We start from the raw sequence: 17,178 nt of genomic DNA on the forward strand, positions 1-17,178 counted from the left end.
ACAAACTGAGACTAAATGAAAAACATACTGAAAAAGCAAATGATGGTCACTTGTGCTGTATTGAGTTTTTGTCCTGATTAACCAAACTAAAAGAGAACTGATGAAAAGCTTGTTCAGTTTAAATTGCTTCAAGTAATTTGGGTGATGAGAAGTCAAAAAGGACAAATTGAAAAGTGACAAAAAGAGACCGCATCACACAAACTAATAATCTCCACAGAAATCCAAATTACAGCCATGCAAAAATAATCATATCCATTTCTTTTGAACACTCTTTTGTCTACGTTACATTTATGCCATTCAAATTTGAACCCAGTGCACAGAGTATTATAGTATTATAAAAAAAACAACTAAGTTTTGGGTTGTTTTGTAACCATCAAGTGAAAACCATTTATCTCCAAATTTGGTGACTTTTATTGTTGTCTTTAAAAATATTTAAGGATTAAAGGTGTGGAGGATTTGGCGGCATCTAGTCGTGTTCATTGCTCAGGAGGTTTTTTACCAGGATTCGAATTATCCGCAGAGGTGTCTTTCTCTCCAAAACAGCATACCAGGTCGTTTAAATCAGTAAAAACAATGAAAAAAAGCAGTTTTATGTAAAAATCAGCGTTTTTCTGATGCTATCCAGCTCATCGGAGAGGAGGCTAAAATAAACGGCTCATTTTTAGGTAGCAATATTACAACAGTTCTTAGTTTCAGGTTATTGTACACCAAAGAAAACATACTTGTCATATTATAGTCTTTTTCTGCCAACGTATTCCTCCGAATCCCACACAGCGACGTTTGAGTGTTCATTTACTGTTTGAAATAAGAAAATCATTAAACAGTGGAAACCTCACAGTGATTACATCTGTGCGGGTCAAGCTGGTCACTAGAAGCGGATAATAATACAGCTCTTTCATTTTTCTTTATTTTTAGAATGCCGTCTAATTGACTTTCTTGTATTTATTACATTAATATCAAGTAATGGAACTTTTATTGACTGTTTCAAAGTGCAGTACAGCTGTTTAAACAATCATTGCGTGACCAGGTATTATTAATACACTTGCAGTCTTGTTTGAGATATGGAACACCAAGTTCTGCTGCTGTGTCTTACTGGCATGTTTTTGGCCTTTTTTTTCTTTTTAAAAAGCTTCCAGGAGTTTCCCATTGAAAGAAAATGACCTTCTTTTATCCGTCATGACTTCAATGTGCACCAGCCTCAGGTAGCAAGCTGGAAGCAGACAGGTCACCACAAGGCAAAGTAAAATGGGAGTAAAGTTTAAAAAAAAAAAAAGTATTTTTTTTAATGTTTTTTTTTTTTTATAAAAGAGTAGTTTTAAATGTTCTTTTATATGTGTTATCATTTATAAAAAGTCCCAAAGTGGACTCCTCTAACTCTTCTTTTTTAGCTGTTCCACAATATTGTTTTCCATATTGTTTCTGTTTATTTTTGTTTCTTCAATCAAACAGTAAAACACACTTTGAATTACATTTGACTAGTTTGAAAGGTGCTATGTAAAAAAACAAGATTGATTGATTCTTGATTACTAAAAGCAAATTACTTAAACTGCATTTGTATTCTGTCAGAAGCATTTTAACTCATATAAGTTGTTGATCACTGTAACTGTGACCACTACATGCAGTTTTTCGCTGTATTTCTTAAGCCGAACAGACCGTTTAAAAAGGTACACCACCGATTTAGCATTACACGCCTATAACACTGACTCGCAGCAAACAGTCTGAGAAAAATGGAGTCAAATCAAATCAATGCAGCAGAACTAAAGATATTGTCTTTTTATTCAGCACATTCTTCTTCCTTTTCAAAATGTGTAACTCAACTGCAAAGTTTGGTGTTGTGCTATTAGCAGCTAAGCCACAGAAGTTTAACTAAAAATCCTCAGATTTTCTATCATTTTCAAATGCATAGTCTTTGCACAGCTCTATACTACTGTATACTACTGTTTTTAAACAGGTAGTAGTACTCCCCAAGATTAGCAACCATGCTTTGATGCATAAAATTGGTACTCTTCCCCTTAAAAAAACTCATTGTATTATATGACAAGTGTGTTGTCATTAAGCTGTAAACAGGGTTGTTTTTCTCAGCTCAAGCAATGCTGTTGTTTTGGAGACAAATGTGTTTTTCACAGGACATCAGCTGAATTTGGCGCTGGAAAATGAATGTTACAGTCGCTCCCTTTTCTTTGCCCTTTGATGGTCTTTGTTTTGATAGCCAGCCATTACACAAATTAGAATTTTAAATGGACTCGAGTACAATTTCTCTGATTTCACACAATGGAACTAAATTGCTTGGCCCAAAAAAAGCAAACACTGTCCATTTTCCACTAAAAGCAGACTTGAACAAATGGTCACGGTAACCAAAATGACATAATTGAAAGTTTGAGATGAACCGTACTGTGAGAATGAGTTTTAAGTGCATGCTTACGTCCAGAGCTCGGGACATGAGGAGTTTGATGTTTCATGGGCTCAATGTGCGACACTCCAACTGCCATAAACCGCCCTGTGATGGCTGTTGGCATCGCAGATGAGCTAATACGATAACTTATCTAAAGGCTACAATCAAATCGCCAGCTGCCAAACTCACCAAACTCGTCACAGATGCTCTCGTTCTGCAGCAGGGTTGGGTGGTCAAAGGTGTCCCGGCAGTACAGGATCCTCGTGCTGCCGCCCAACGCAGCGATGCCGCCCAGCGCCAGCACTGTGTGGTCTATGAGCAGAGAGGACGGCTGCTCTCTGAGCCGCGCCAAAATTGAGCGGAAACGGCAATACTGAGGGTAACTGAGGACCAAAACCTTCCGGCCATCCTCCTCTTGGCCTGAAAAACACACAAAAGACACAAAGTTAGAGGCTCCACGGAGGCTACACGTAGTTAAATTCAGCATTCAAAGGGGAAATCTTTGCACAGGAACGTTTTGTTTTCCAAGTGCTCCTGTAAGATTTGTAGAGAATGGCAGCGTTTAATTTTACATGACACATTCACTCCACTATTTCTCTTCATATTTTATTACTTTATTCTCTCTCATAGATCATTCTTTGGCTACTATTATATTCTGGCACATCTACTGCCAGTGTGCTCTGAATATGATCCTTTTACTCCTCACACTTGGCCTTAAACTGCAAGGTTGCCTGTGATGTTTGAGATCTTAGACATTATTGTACTGTCACTCTTGGTGAGTACCATATAAATCTCAAGAAGGTAAATATGTGTTAGAAACTTTTCATGAACATATTGCCTTGAGAAATCAAGCAGGGAATGTTTTTTATTTTATTTTATTTTTTTTACAATTTTTCAATAACTCCTGGAAAGCAATACATCCATCTTTGCTACAATTTGCTTCGTAGCAAGCAAAGCTATTATTTTTGCACAGTTCTGTCACCTAATTCAACATATATTCCTCTTTCTTGCTGCCTTATATCCCATCCAGATGTGTGTTTCAGGAAATGCATCACATTCAGGAAGCAACAGGTTCCAAATTTGCTGCATCACTGTGACTTTAAACTGTTTCATAAAAGTTTCACACCCTTTTCTTGTCATAATAAAGCACTCTACCAAACTGACAGAGCACCCTTTCATGTTGCGGAGCTGCATGTTTGAAATGCTTGACATGCATCGCTGTTGGAGTGACAAGAGGAATGTCGACAACTTTCATATTTTGATTGACAAGTTTTCTTTATTAATAAGCAAGTTCAAGGAAAGATCTCTGACCTCTAGATCGACTGTAGTAATCTGGCACAGTTAGCCGATAGCAAAGCTCACTGTTTTACTCAGGGAGTAAAATGTTACTGCCGCATTGGGTGTGTTGCTTCTGATGTGGGTGTGTAATTAATATTTCACCGACAACATGTCAGTTTGACTGATGCATTATCACCTGTGACAACTAACTGGCAACGAAACCCGTGGACAGGAAGTACAGACTAAACTAACACAATAAACTACTATAAAAACCAGGAAGATAAGCTGATAAACAACTCAAACTGTTAATATTAAACCACATAAGACTAAGACTACGAGTTTACAGCTACCGAGGTACAGCAGAGCTCCAGCCTGCTCACAAACTCACAGTAACTATGAAGACATGCTGATATTTGGCAGCTGTTTGGCCTGTTCACCAACTTAGTTTAGCCTGCTAGCATGTTAACATTAGCACTAAACAGCACTATTAGCACTATTTGGTCATAAACAAAAGTAGAATCCGAATTTGATTTATTACCAAGTAGGTTTTTACGAACAATAAACAATAAATTTCCTTTGGTCTTTGGTGCATACATTAACCCCTTCAAACCTGGAGTGACATCACTTTTATTGTGCTTTCAGATGCCTTTTGCAAGTATTTAAACTTTGAACCCTGAGCCAGTTGGTGCAATTTCATTTAAAAACAGGGAAAAAAGGCAATTAGCAACCTGATAAGAAATGTTTCACAAATTGCAATCATCTAAAATCATTTTTTTAAACGCTAGGGGAAAATGTCTAGGGAAGAAAGACAAAAAAGGTAGGGAAACCCTGTATTTATAATTATGAGAATTGCATATTTAAAGTCATGTTCCAAAATATTATAATCTTAAGCACCATATTTAAATGTATGTAACAGAATTATTATACAATTTTAAGCACTTTTTCCAAATGTTTCTTTCTTTGTCTTTTCCTTTCTTTCTAATGTTTTTGTATTTAAAAAAAAAAAAAATTCTTGCTCATTTTTTGGGTCATTTCTTCTTTAATTGGCTTAATACTTTCTTCACATGTTTTTGAAAGAAATCAAGCCAATTTAATCAGGTTTCAAAGGGGTAAACATGCAACAAATATATTAAGAAGAAGTATTATCAAGTCAAAAACATACATAGAGACAAGAAACATTACAATACAAAATATTAAAAAAATAATAGATAGATAATAGAAAAAATACCAAAACAAATATGTACAATATAGCTCCTTCAAAGTGAGAAAGCTGTATAGCTTAGTGCAGAATGTGCACAAATATTTCTCAGGGGATGTGTAAATGTTCCCAATATAGCAAATGTGTGTACAGAGATAACCGGCACCAGCATGTTCCACATACGCTCGATCAAATTGAAATGTGATCAAAAAAATCTTGAATGAGAAATATTCCAAGTCACTACAGGAAAATGCCTCAATTTGATGACAGGAATTAGAGAACAACATTTTACCGCAAGTCTTTAAAACCTACAAGACACTTACAGAACTGGCTCTAAAAATGTTTTATTTATCTAATAACAACATCTGTTCACAATATTGTCCCCTGCATATATTTGCCTCTTAAACAAATACTGAACCAGCAGAATATACTGTAAATTTTAATAAATGTAGCCTCTTTATTCTGCTTTAATAAAACTCTCCTCTTACAATGTGTGATGCAAATAACACAGAGACTTAACTGTAAGGCTACAGGTTACTGATGCTGATTAAATCACAGTTCTTATGCAGTCCTGCTTAATTATAACCGAACATCTTCTGCCACCCACACACAGTTACAAAAATATAATAATCTATAACTAACTACATGCTCAATTATTATGTGTTTATGCAGCGGGAGATGGAACTGGTTAAATAAGACACTTTAGGAGAGAAATGCTTTAATGAGCCAGTCTGAAGGTGTAGAGGAGACATTTTCCAATATTTAAAGATGATATTTAGATGCAGTGTTTCACTTTGGATGACTCTGCAGGAGCTCTATGTTCAGATAATTCTCATTAGTTTTGTCTCAAACAGGCATGAATATTACTCACCAAAAACACTGAAAGGAAATTATCTGGATATTTGCACAAGTATTGACATTATGCATTATGACAGACAAGTAACACCACACACAAAGAGATATTTCACATAATATAATATAGCCCTGCAGCTTATTTATTATTATTTTCATCATCAATTAGTCGGTCATGGGGCTAAAATTATCTGAACTCATCAGACTGTGTCAGCTGTTCTGTTATTTGCCTTTAACTGGGAATTTTTTATCAAATTATTGATGACCATTTTTATAAATATTTTGTGTAAATATTTTGTGAAAACACCCATACTCAACCTACAATATAGTCACAATATTAATGGGAGTATTTGATTTTAAAAAATGTTATATTTGATTTATTTAGTTTAAAATTATAGAGGACTTAGAAAATGAGGAAATAATAACTTCTGGGAGGCTGAAACAACATAATTTTGGGGAATATTGATAAAAAATGACTCACATGATTAAAAACTAATAAAAAACAGTTGATTCATTTTCTGTTGATCAACAGATCGATCAATTGCCTATTTTTTTTTTAGCTCTCTACTATTATTATGAATATGAGGTGACTTTATATGACAAAATACTACAGTATGATAAAATATGTTTTTTTTTTTTTTTTATTAAGGGCTCCCGTGTGTGTGTGTGTTGTTTCTAATCTTGTACTATGGTGATTATATTTTAATAAACTGACACCTAACCTCAGCAGAGGTCAAACAAAACACATTGCGGTACTGCACACTAACTGGAAAGTGGCCAAATAAAAAAAAACAAATTATGCATGTGCATTGTTCCTTAAAGCTTACAGTCAATGTCACATTTTGTAGAGTGTTGTTTGAAAATAGAGTGCTAATATTTTTCTAGCTTACACAGCCGACTACACGGTTCAACAGTTGATGAAGCAGAGTCAGGCAGTTTGAAACACGATTTCTACATGAATTATTCACTGTCCTGTCTGCTTTTACAAAGCCCTTGGACATGACATTCATGGGAATTTCTGCTGGTAAGTTAATATTTCAGGGGTGGCTAACTAGGCAAGCTTTTCACCTTGTCTTCCTGAAGACAAAAACAGGCAGGGTTTATTTAAAAAATGCCCCCCCCCCTTCTCTTTGCTGTTATTTTATCAAGCTAGAGGTTGATAAATGTGCAGCAGAAACAGGGCAGGAAGGACACCATTCATAACATATTTACAGCAGCTGCATTCCCGACAATCAGCGTAATTAGTTCCACTGTACTCCAATATGACGACCACTTCAAAAGAAATTATTAAAACCATTCATCCATCGTGCACAACCTCACCCGCGCACACACACACACACATACATACACACAGAGACTTTATGTGGAGGAGGTAGGTGCCACAAAGCCCACAGATGTATTAACACACATACTCCTGCATTCGTGCATGTGCATATCACACCGCTCACATTCATCAAAGATTGCAGTAGTTGTCACACGCAATTACAGCTCAGAGGTAGAGCAAGCTTTGTTTCCAAATGTCAGGGATTTTATTGTAAGCGGTCACCGTCAGACCTGCTCTTTCTCCCGAGGACCCTCGCAGCATTTCGCTTGATTAGATTCAATTTGGAGAGAGAGCCGCAGGGCATTAATAACTGTACAAAGGCGTTGTAAAGTATGCATGTCGGTGTGTGTGTGCATGTGATGTACACTGAGTGTACACTTTAAAAAATCCTTTTGTTCTCACAACCCGACCTTTCAAATAAAGGGCGTCTTTATCTTTACGTAAGCTTTCTAATTGGTTGGGGCTGTGGCTGCATTGCTGCCAGATACTGTGAGGACATTATGCAATTTGTTTGTCTCTCTCTCAGGATCTCTTTTCTATTTTCTGTCAGTCAGTCAGTCAGTGCTCTCCTGGTGGCAGCGCAGCGTGTTGATCAAACAGCTGTGGTGTGGCAGATTATTTTCAGAACAAGCTGTAAAGCTCCTGACCTCATAAACTACAATAGTGTCAGGGTCATAACTGCTCTGCAGGACAGCTGACATTATAACTACTCAGTCACTGCGGCACTCAATAAATGCATTCAGTAAACTGATAGCATATACTAATAGTTACGTACAATATTTAGTGCTGTACATTGGATCAGGGTTCCTTCGGCTTAAGGCATGTGAGAGTTTAGACATTTTAAGACTTTTTTAATGCCACTTGGAATGAAATTTAAGAACAATTTTACAAAAACCAAGACTTTTTTGGTGATGTTCATGCAAGGGTATTTTAATAGATTTTATATATCTAAAATAACAACAACAATACTAAAAATAATAATGATAATAAAAATTAAAGATATTACCAGTTACATATTGACTTTACAATGCAGCATCAGAAAAAAACATAAAATCCAATGTCTGAACAGTTTTAAGACTTTTGAAAGATTTATTTAAGACATTTTTAAACCAATTAGGTCTTATTTTTGATTAATTAATTCAATGCTTTTGAGGACTTTTAAAGGATCCACGGGAACCCTGCTTTGGATGCTCTGTATCGGCATTAAAGGAACAACACGTATTTAATTTAATAATGTCTTCTGTGGTGTTGTGATGTCTCTCGGGTTGTCTCAGTTTGAGCTTGCACACATACAAATTTAAAACAGCAAGCTTGTGTTACAAACTGGGGGCGTCTAGATTATACTACCCAAGAGAGCCCTAATGAAAGACACTCTCAAGTTGCATTGTGGGAATTGTAGGATTTAGTGTTTTTGAAGGTTTAGTCAATATAATTTGGCCTCTGCTACACTGCACAGTTATGTTTTAATCTATACAATCTCCTCTGTGTTGTTTTGTATCCACATAGAACACAATCAGTCCATAAACTGTAAATTTCATGTAACTGAAAGAACTTGCAACATCTGGCTATGTGTCAGATTTAGAGTGGAATCAGCTGTGGTTGGTCTGTTTTACACAATTTACAGAAAATCCAATATTTCTCAACATTTCGATGATCTGTTCATTCAAAAATGCTCATCAGCTGTTTCAGTATTGCTTTTGTTTTTGCCCCAGCGGAGGCTACACACTATACTCAAGTTTTTGAAAATTAGGTTTTATTTTATGTCATGTTGTGTGCAAGCTTTTGTAAGTAAGATGACAAAGATTCATAATTTTGGCTTGTATGTATTGAGAATGTAAGCGTTTTTAGAAATGTGTTATTTGACAAATTTTGAGAGAACATGAATTGTGTTAATGGTATGGGCCAGACAGACAGGCGTGCTAGTTGTGTCCAGAGTTTATAAAATGTGACAACAGAATGGGTAAAAGGATGTTAAAAAAACACAACTGTTAGTATAATGGGCTGGACGGGAGGGGGATGGCCAATCTAAAACAATCACTGCTCTCACTACCATCGCCACTCTGGTGAAAATACTGTATTTAAAAATAATTTGAGTTAATGTTTTGCTTCTTATAGACAATGTACCCCATCAAATTAAAGCTATGTATATCTTTTTAGAGAAAAGGGCAACCAGCCAATTTGAAGAACAATGAATCACCTAAAACATGTATATATGAATACAAAACACAATAAAACAGGATTGTTGTAAAACACAAAATGTTAACTGCACCTGTTTTAGTCTCTGCACCTTATAATTAGTGGCATTAACTGTTAAACAAGAATCAGAAATGCAATTCCTTAACTCAAATACTGACATAGTTATTAAATCCTTTATAGTACAACAGCATAATAAAACTCTTGAAATGTTATGACTTTTGGTGGTTAGGTTTGGGCACAAAAACCTCTTGGCTATGGTGAGGAATCATGTTCTGGCTCAAACTAGCCACATTTGGAGGCACAAAATCAGGTGGAAAATCAGGGATAGGAAAACAGCAAGGAAATGCCACAGTGTGCTGCTAAAAACAGATTTAGGGCCACAAGCACTGATGGAAATGCTACAAAGGATCACCAAAAAAACAACAGGTGGTTTTAAACAGTGGTCTGCAGCTTTGCTCTCGCCTAGGTTCACCTGCTGCTTATGAAGTAAGCTTATAAAGGCTATTTAGTCACTTTAAAAATGTTTATATACGTATGAAACGTCCAAATGTAATTTATTCATGGTTTGCAGAAAGGTACAGTGAGACTATTTTCTTCTGGTGACTGCTGCCGCTAAATATGAGGATTTACTCCAGCAAAATACTGTAAATTGGAGCTCTGCCATGCACAACCTAATGTCATTTTAAAATCAATTCTAAAATGTACTGATAGTTCGCTGAAAGAAACAAAAGCAGAGAATTAGCATACGTCTAGTCTTCTTTAGGAGTCTGGCTGCAGAAGTTTGTTCCAGCTGTAGACAATTCAAGGATGACTGAGTTACTCAAGTAAAAAGTGCATTACAATAATGTAACCAGGATGTGACAAAGGCATGAATGAGTTTCACTGCGTCTTGAGATGACAGGATATGCGGCTGATCTTTCTAACATTCCCGAGATTAAAGAAGCATGACTGAACCAGTTTGTAATATGCAAATTGAAATGCAAGCAGGAATCCAGATTTCTACATTTTCAGACACAGGCGTTACATGACTGGAGTCCAGAAATGATCGAACTGCTTGTGCAACAGGGTCAGGACCGATGATTAAAATATGTTTCTACTTAAGGTTTGAGCCATCCACCCCCTGATGTCAGGAAGACAATTATATAAAATGGACGGTCTGCTAAACTCATTTGTGGCCTGGAATACATTCAATAACCCATCAGTTACAGAGAGGTTTTTCACGGCAACGCTTTCTTTCTATATTCATAGAAACATACTCATCTTTCAAGGACTGTTTTGACCAAAGGTGGTATTAAAGAAACTCCAGTGAATCAATACAGTATGTTACTGGTGTGGCTTTGTAGGATTGTGCTTTGTTACGAATCACGGCCCGAAGGGATAAGACAGATGCCACACAAATGAAAGGGAAGTGCACTCAAAGAAAGCTATATCTGTTGATTTTCCGAAGACAAAAGCATACAAACATCTGTCAGTCAGGTGCAGCAATATTATTCTTCCAGCACCCCTTTTAATCAAAAACTTTACAAGCTGAGCTCGAGAGCAAAGAGAACAAAATGAGTAGTTACGGTGCAGAGCTTTTGCTTTTATACTATCTTTGAAGATGTGAAATAAAACAACTGTTCAGCAGAAAAAAAGTCAAGGAGCAAACAGCTAGATTTGATTGTATTGATTTACTGGCTCCCAGGCAGCCATTGTTTTCTACTCACAACATCCCAAAATCAACTTGCAAAGACTTTAAATTTGCTAATATTACATTTAGTAATACATCACAGAGAATAAATGACATTTTTCCTTTGATGCATTCAAGGAAACAAGGGAAAACTGAGAGTCATCTGCCAGACAGCAAGTTTTTAATGCAAAACATGATGAAATTAAATCATGCTCTTTTGCAACATCTGTGTCTGCTTCCTGTCCGTCTTCCTCTAAGAATTACTCATGAATTTAGAGTCTTTGAGCAGCTGACTCCTCTTTCATGGACACTGAATTTCCCTTGAACAAATCATTTCAAATAACACAAATCATATCAATAATGTCATGTATAAAGTCTTTAAAATTTAATTTTCTTGCTGCACTGACATGAAATTAAACTAATGCTGCCAACTGGTTTAAACTAAACTGTTCGTGATTCATTGTGTTAAGGAGCTCTATACAACATTTGGGCCTATTTACTACTGCACTTTCGCACGCTGAAATTTTATACATGACATAGTATTTCTTATGATTGTGTATTTTTAGAAGTGAGTATTTTTTATTATTTAGTATTTATTTTGAAGATCCTTTTCCTGTGGATAATTACTGATGTGCTTTTATTTTATGTGATGTTGTGTCAGCTGTAAATGAACTGCCATAACAGATGTCATTTCCTGTGAGGGATTAATAAAGTATCTATCTATTTATCTATCTGTCTTATGATTCAGAGTCTGATTTAGGTTGTCTGCACACGGCTCTCAACTCAACGTATAGGTGGCTAGCAGCTAATGGTGCTAATATAGCAGTGTTAACAATGGCTGCAGTGCTGACAGAGCTAAAAGTGATTACCTCAGGGGGACGGCGTTACACTTCTAGGATTACACTGTGGGTTGTGGCGTTTTTGTAAGTAGTAATTACCATATGAGCGCAGTGCAGAGTGTCTGCATTTAGCTAGCCGGTGGGATACACACACAGGGACTCACATGCACACGCCGCCGGACCGTCGACCACAAACAGAGAAGCTCAGATTACAAAACGCACAGGGGGAACGTGACTTTATTCTCTGCTCAGGACGAAATTATTCCACTATATCTTTTCATGGCAAATAGTTTTCTCTTGCTATATTAATACCATGAATGTCACATACAGCTCCTGTAAGGACCTTATTGGGAAAAAAATTAAAAAATTAAGGATGTTCCTGATAATTTCCCTGATGTATGCTATAAATGGAAGTTTAAACTTAGACTAGTCGACTAGTACATAACTACAAAAACACCCAGGAAACAGTCTTTTATCGTTGCGGTTAAACATTGTCTGAAGAAATATAACACATATTACAAGAGACATTTGAAATCATTATATCTCAATAACCAAATCGAACCAATTTTAAATGCTACTGAAATGTGTGGCAATTTGCAACACTACCCTACAAAACATGACAACAACTCACTAAAAAAACAAATAACAGCATTCTTTACACAAAAACAGCATTCTTCAGTAAAATTAATATTTAGGAAAAGATTATTACAACTGCATTTTTGTAGGGGGAACACAATCGCATAAAATAATAATAATTATAAAAATAAGTTTACGACTACTTGTGCACATCCCTATATAAAATATCTGTTTCCAGCTTCTCAACTGCGAGAATTTGCTGTTTTTACATAATTAAATATCTCAGATATCCTCAGTTAAATATCTTTGCATTTTGGTCTGCCAAAACAGGCAAAATGACTTTACAATTATTTTTTTGTGTTACGCGTTCTCTGAAATTTTATGTTTAAAAATGCAAATGTGAAATTATTAAATTACATATGCACTGTTTGCATTAAAGTCCAGAACAGAAATCTGAACTTAAAAAAAACACACACACAAAAAAAAACACGTAAACACGTACACGCGTTGAACATTTTCTCTCCATCAGTCTGAAAGACGACATGTTATGGAAGCAAATTAGCCCCACATTTTACCAGTACATAAAAAAAACAGTTATCTTTCCTTAACTAAAACATGCAGAACTATCGTGTAGTCCTTTTAAAAGACAAATATTGCACTACTGTATCACAATACACTGTAAGCAACACTGCTGCTGCTGCAGTCTACAGCAGACTGGTAATGTCATTAGCTACAGCAGCTGTCATGGGACACGCTACACAGTAAAATACTGATCTCAAACGACTCCAGCATAGTAAAAGTTACATGCTGTAATATATGCCCACAATATTTGGTTCATAAATATGACAAAATCATATTTAACAGCGCAGGATGGTTTTGATATTTGTGGGGAAATATTCCAGTGAAGCCAGCTCTTCCTTTGAGGAGGAACGCTTCGTAAAATGTGAGGAGAGGAGAGAGGAACTCTGACACGGCATTAAACCAGAAGGAATTTAAGAATATTTTGTGTAATTATGCCGAAGGAAAGATGTGTGTTTCTCTTCCATAACAAGCATGATAAATTACTCATCATAATCAAAATCTCAGAAATGCCGCACACGAAATAAAACTCATTAGTTGTGGTTGAAGCAGCTGCTCCACTGGATGAATAGCTATTGCAACATTAGATGAAACATCATTGATATCATTGAATTTCAAACCAGAAAAATAAAAAAGGGGGCGATCCACTGCTGAGATCCTCCGCTTTTGTTGGGAGTTTTCTTTGCAAGTGGGGACTAAAAATTGGTCGTAATATAATATGAGGCCTGCTGACAGTTAAAAGCAGATCTGCGCTGGCTAATTAAAAAACCCCAAAAGTGACTCATGTAAACTGTGTCATTTACATTCAACCAAGCTTAAAAATATTCAAACTGCCCACAAGCTCTGACAAGATCTTTCAGGCAAGTATGCTCATTTCTCTTGTCACAGACGAGCAGGGAAAAAAAGCCTGAAAGCCATTACTCTCATGCTCGCTGTCACCCGCTGTAGTTCTTAAATCACTCACTCGGCTCAAATTTGCTGTTGTCAACATTTCCACATTATCTGCTCGGCCAAGGAATTTACTGGATCCCCCTGCTGCTTTTGTGGGGCTGGTGAGAAATGGCAAGGCGTGTAACCCGGAGCCAATAATGTCACTTTCATATTTGAGGTTTGCTTTTTAACACCAAAGCAAGTTAAAAGCTTTAAAAATAGGCACGAAGAAGTAGTTCTGGTGGAGAAAAGAAGCAGACGAGAAAGATAAAGAGAAAAGGTGAGAGGAAAAGGTTCTTGTTTGGTATTCTCACTCCATCCTGCAGGCTCTCTGCTCTGTATTGATCTCCGAGGTTGCCCTGTTTCCATTTAGCCTCTTCTCATAATATGTAACACATCTCTGATTCATCCTCCTTCTCTCTCGCTCTCTCACTTGTCAATGAGGGGACATGACACTGAGAGGGGTCCATATACGCAGCAGCAGGCGCCCGATCTGGCTTTTGGTTTCATGTTTTTGAAACCTGACCAAATAAAGCGAGAACAGCATCTGCCATTGACACCAAATGGAAATGACGGGGGATGAGGGCGTCACATTTTCACTAGCGTCGACCTTGAGATTCCTACGTTGAGAGAATTACATAAAAACAATGATACAAATTCAATGAATTTGCATGATTCATCGCTCATCCAATCTGTGAATGACTACTCTATCTTGGATAAAACAAAATGTGCGAGAACATTTCGCTAATTGCAAGCTAGTCTGTGCTGTAAACAAAATCACATTAATCATGCGGAGGATGAGCGGCATCAATAAATCGCAGGATTGGAGTAAAACAAAGCGGAGCGATCACGTGGTATGTCACGAACACGCAGCTTGTTTTGCTCAGAGGGAGCAGAGTTGGGATAATATTTCAGATGTATTTAATGGATCTGCATCGAGTAACATTCTGTGTTTGCGGATGACTCAGTGGCTGTCCGTCATCAACATCACATCAGTCACAGACACTGACTCGCCTTTCCGCTGCTCATCATATCAGCTGCAAGCTGTGCTCTCACACACAAACACACACAATGTACACACAGCTCTTTAAAGGGATACTCCACCCAAAACAGATCTACTGAGCATCAAATGGGGTGATAGGGCTGAAATCAATATTATTATTATTCATGGAAATGTCGCCCTAGAGATCCAAAATTCTTGTTATTTATACAAGTTTATCTTTTATCAATGTGTCATGATACAGAAAATGTATTATGGCCTTTATTCAACCAGGAGAGCTCCACTGAGATTGATAATCTCCTTTTCAAGGGAGATAAAAACACATACAGGCAGAAAACACAAAAAGAGACAAAATAAAAAGTTGCTAAAAATCAAGCAAAATGAATTCACATCTCAAAAGAGAACTTTAAAACATTTACTTTTGGAAATTAATAACACTGATATCATAAGGAATCTGCCTCTAATTCTTTAATTCTGAATATCAGCATTTAACGAGATTAATGCCTTGAGTTTCAAGTAATACTGCAAGAATATAGACAGCAGTATGCTTTTATAATGTAGCCCAGGCGCAGAAAAAAAGGCTGGCATGGTACGTTTCTGCAAACCATCGGTAAATTACAGTTTCACGTCTCGCACTTATCATATCAACGTTTGTAAAGCGATGTAGCATATGAGAGGATTTTTTCGTCTGGATGTGGAGAGAATGGAGGCTGGCATGTCACTGAGGCAAGACGCCCACCAAGCTGCAGACAACTGTTCCAGACTCACAAACAACAAAATCACTTGTTTTTGGGTGACCCTTCTGGCCATTTCAACCTGTGTTTGTGGCATTGAACCTGGTTTGTTTTTAGTGGCATGTTGCAACATTTTCCAGCAACATTTGCGTCAACAAACCAGTCCTTTTTTTTTTTTTTTTTTTTTACTGAACATGGGCGTTTTTAGCCCCACATCATGATGCTTCCCTGAAGCAATTAAGCCACTGAACCTCGGCATGTTTTTATCGACTCGTCCCTGCTTTTACAGCAGCTTTTGTACCACTAAACAAGGGTGTTTTAAGCCAAAACATAATTTTTTCCCACCATAACCAAGTGCCTAAACCAAATCACACCTTCACCCCTGAATCACTGAGAAACTTTACATTTTAACATATCTAAAATAATCTGTCTTGCAGAAATGCACAATGCAAACCTTTTTTTCTTGCAACTGTGTTGACAAATGATCAAATCGAGGTTCAAGCAACACAAAAAACAATGTTTTTTACAATACAATCACAGCAGATTGAATTAACTGTCAACTCACTCAGCATTTTCCACCAGCTCTGTGAAGGCTTTCATCTTATTGTTTTGATTTTATTTCCCACTTAGTCACTGTTTTGCTTCACTTTCTCGGCTCTTATCAGTAGAAGGGCCTAAAAAGCTCACTGTACACTACCTGCTCAGCACCAAACAGCAAAGAGACACAGTAAGTGACTGGCAGGTGAGCACAGAGGAGAACTGAGCAGCTCAAGAGCTGGATATTATTCTCAGGACTTAGTGGAGACCAAAGCAGAGCTAAGAGGGAAGTGAAAATTGAAATAACATTCACCAGGTGGCCAGAAAGATGACTCCATGACTGCAGGATATGTAAAAGTGAAACTGCCTGCTAACACGTAGTTACAACAGATTCCTTGATAAGCTCTCAGGGTGGAAATACACCCTGAAACTTCTCTGCAGCATACTCCACTTCCTCGCTGTCTGTTTTGTAAACTCAGTACATTCCAAACATTCATACTTTCACCAACATATTAAACTTTAACACACAACTCTGCAGAGCACGGCTGTCTCAAGTCTGGTGCTTTGTTTATTGAGAAAGTAACTATTTAAGAGACAAACCCAGGAGCAAGCAAACTACAGCAGGCCTGTCAGAAGAATGGAAGACTGGTGGCGTATTTAACTGTGTTTTGGTAAAAAAAAAAATATGGGTGTTTGGAACAAACTGAGCTTATAAAATGGAAAGTAAAGAGGTGGTTTATGCCGCAGGGCTGGTTTGAGAAGTTTCTATGTCATGAATTTACAGCCCTGTCACCTAGATATTATGTTTATATAGAAGATATTTGAGGCCGCAAATATGTTTTGAGGGAAGAGTAATGCTGAGATGTTTTCTATTAACATAATGACAACATGTTGCTCATTAAAGTAAATGGCAAGTTGCACAGTGAGCACATCAGCAAAATGTTTGCTGTATTTCAGGGTTCCTACACTTTTTAAAAGAGGAAATATCAAACTTTTGACTTTTCAAGTGAAGAAAATTAAGAAGCACATGTGACTGGAAACAAAACCTTATGCATCCGTGCTTATTAGAGCTGC

The 17,178-nt window shown here is 36.9% G+C and overlaps 1 protein-coding gene across 1 annotated transcript in view; it reads right to left on the minus strand.

The window, feature by feature from the left end:
* LOC121954373 (AT-rich interactive domain-containing protein 5B-like) overlaps positions 1-17,178 on the minus strand; it is a 101,694-nt gene that overhangs the window by 53,987 nt on the left and 30,529 nt on the right. The window contains 1 exon segment of the mRNA XM_042501829.1: positions 2,582-2,812. Within this exon segment, the coding sequence (XP_042357763.1) occupies positions 2,582-2,812 (231 nt within the window).

The sequence above is a fragment of the Plectropomus leopardus genome, chromosome 15 (genome assembly GCF_008729295.1).
Source record: "Plectropomus leopardus isolate mb chromosome 15, YSFRI_Pleo_2.0, whole genome shotgun sequence".
NCBI lineage: Eukaryota > Metazoa > Chordata > Actinopteri > Perciformes > Serranidae > Plectropomus > Plectropomus leopardus.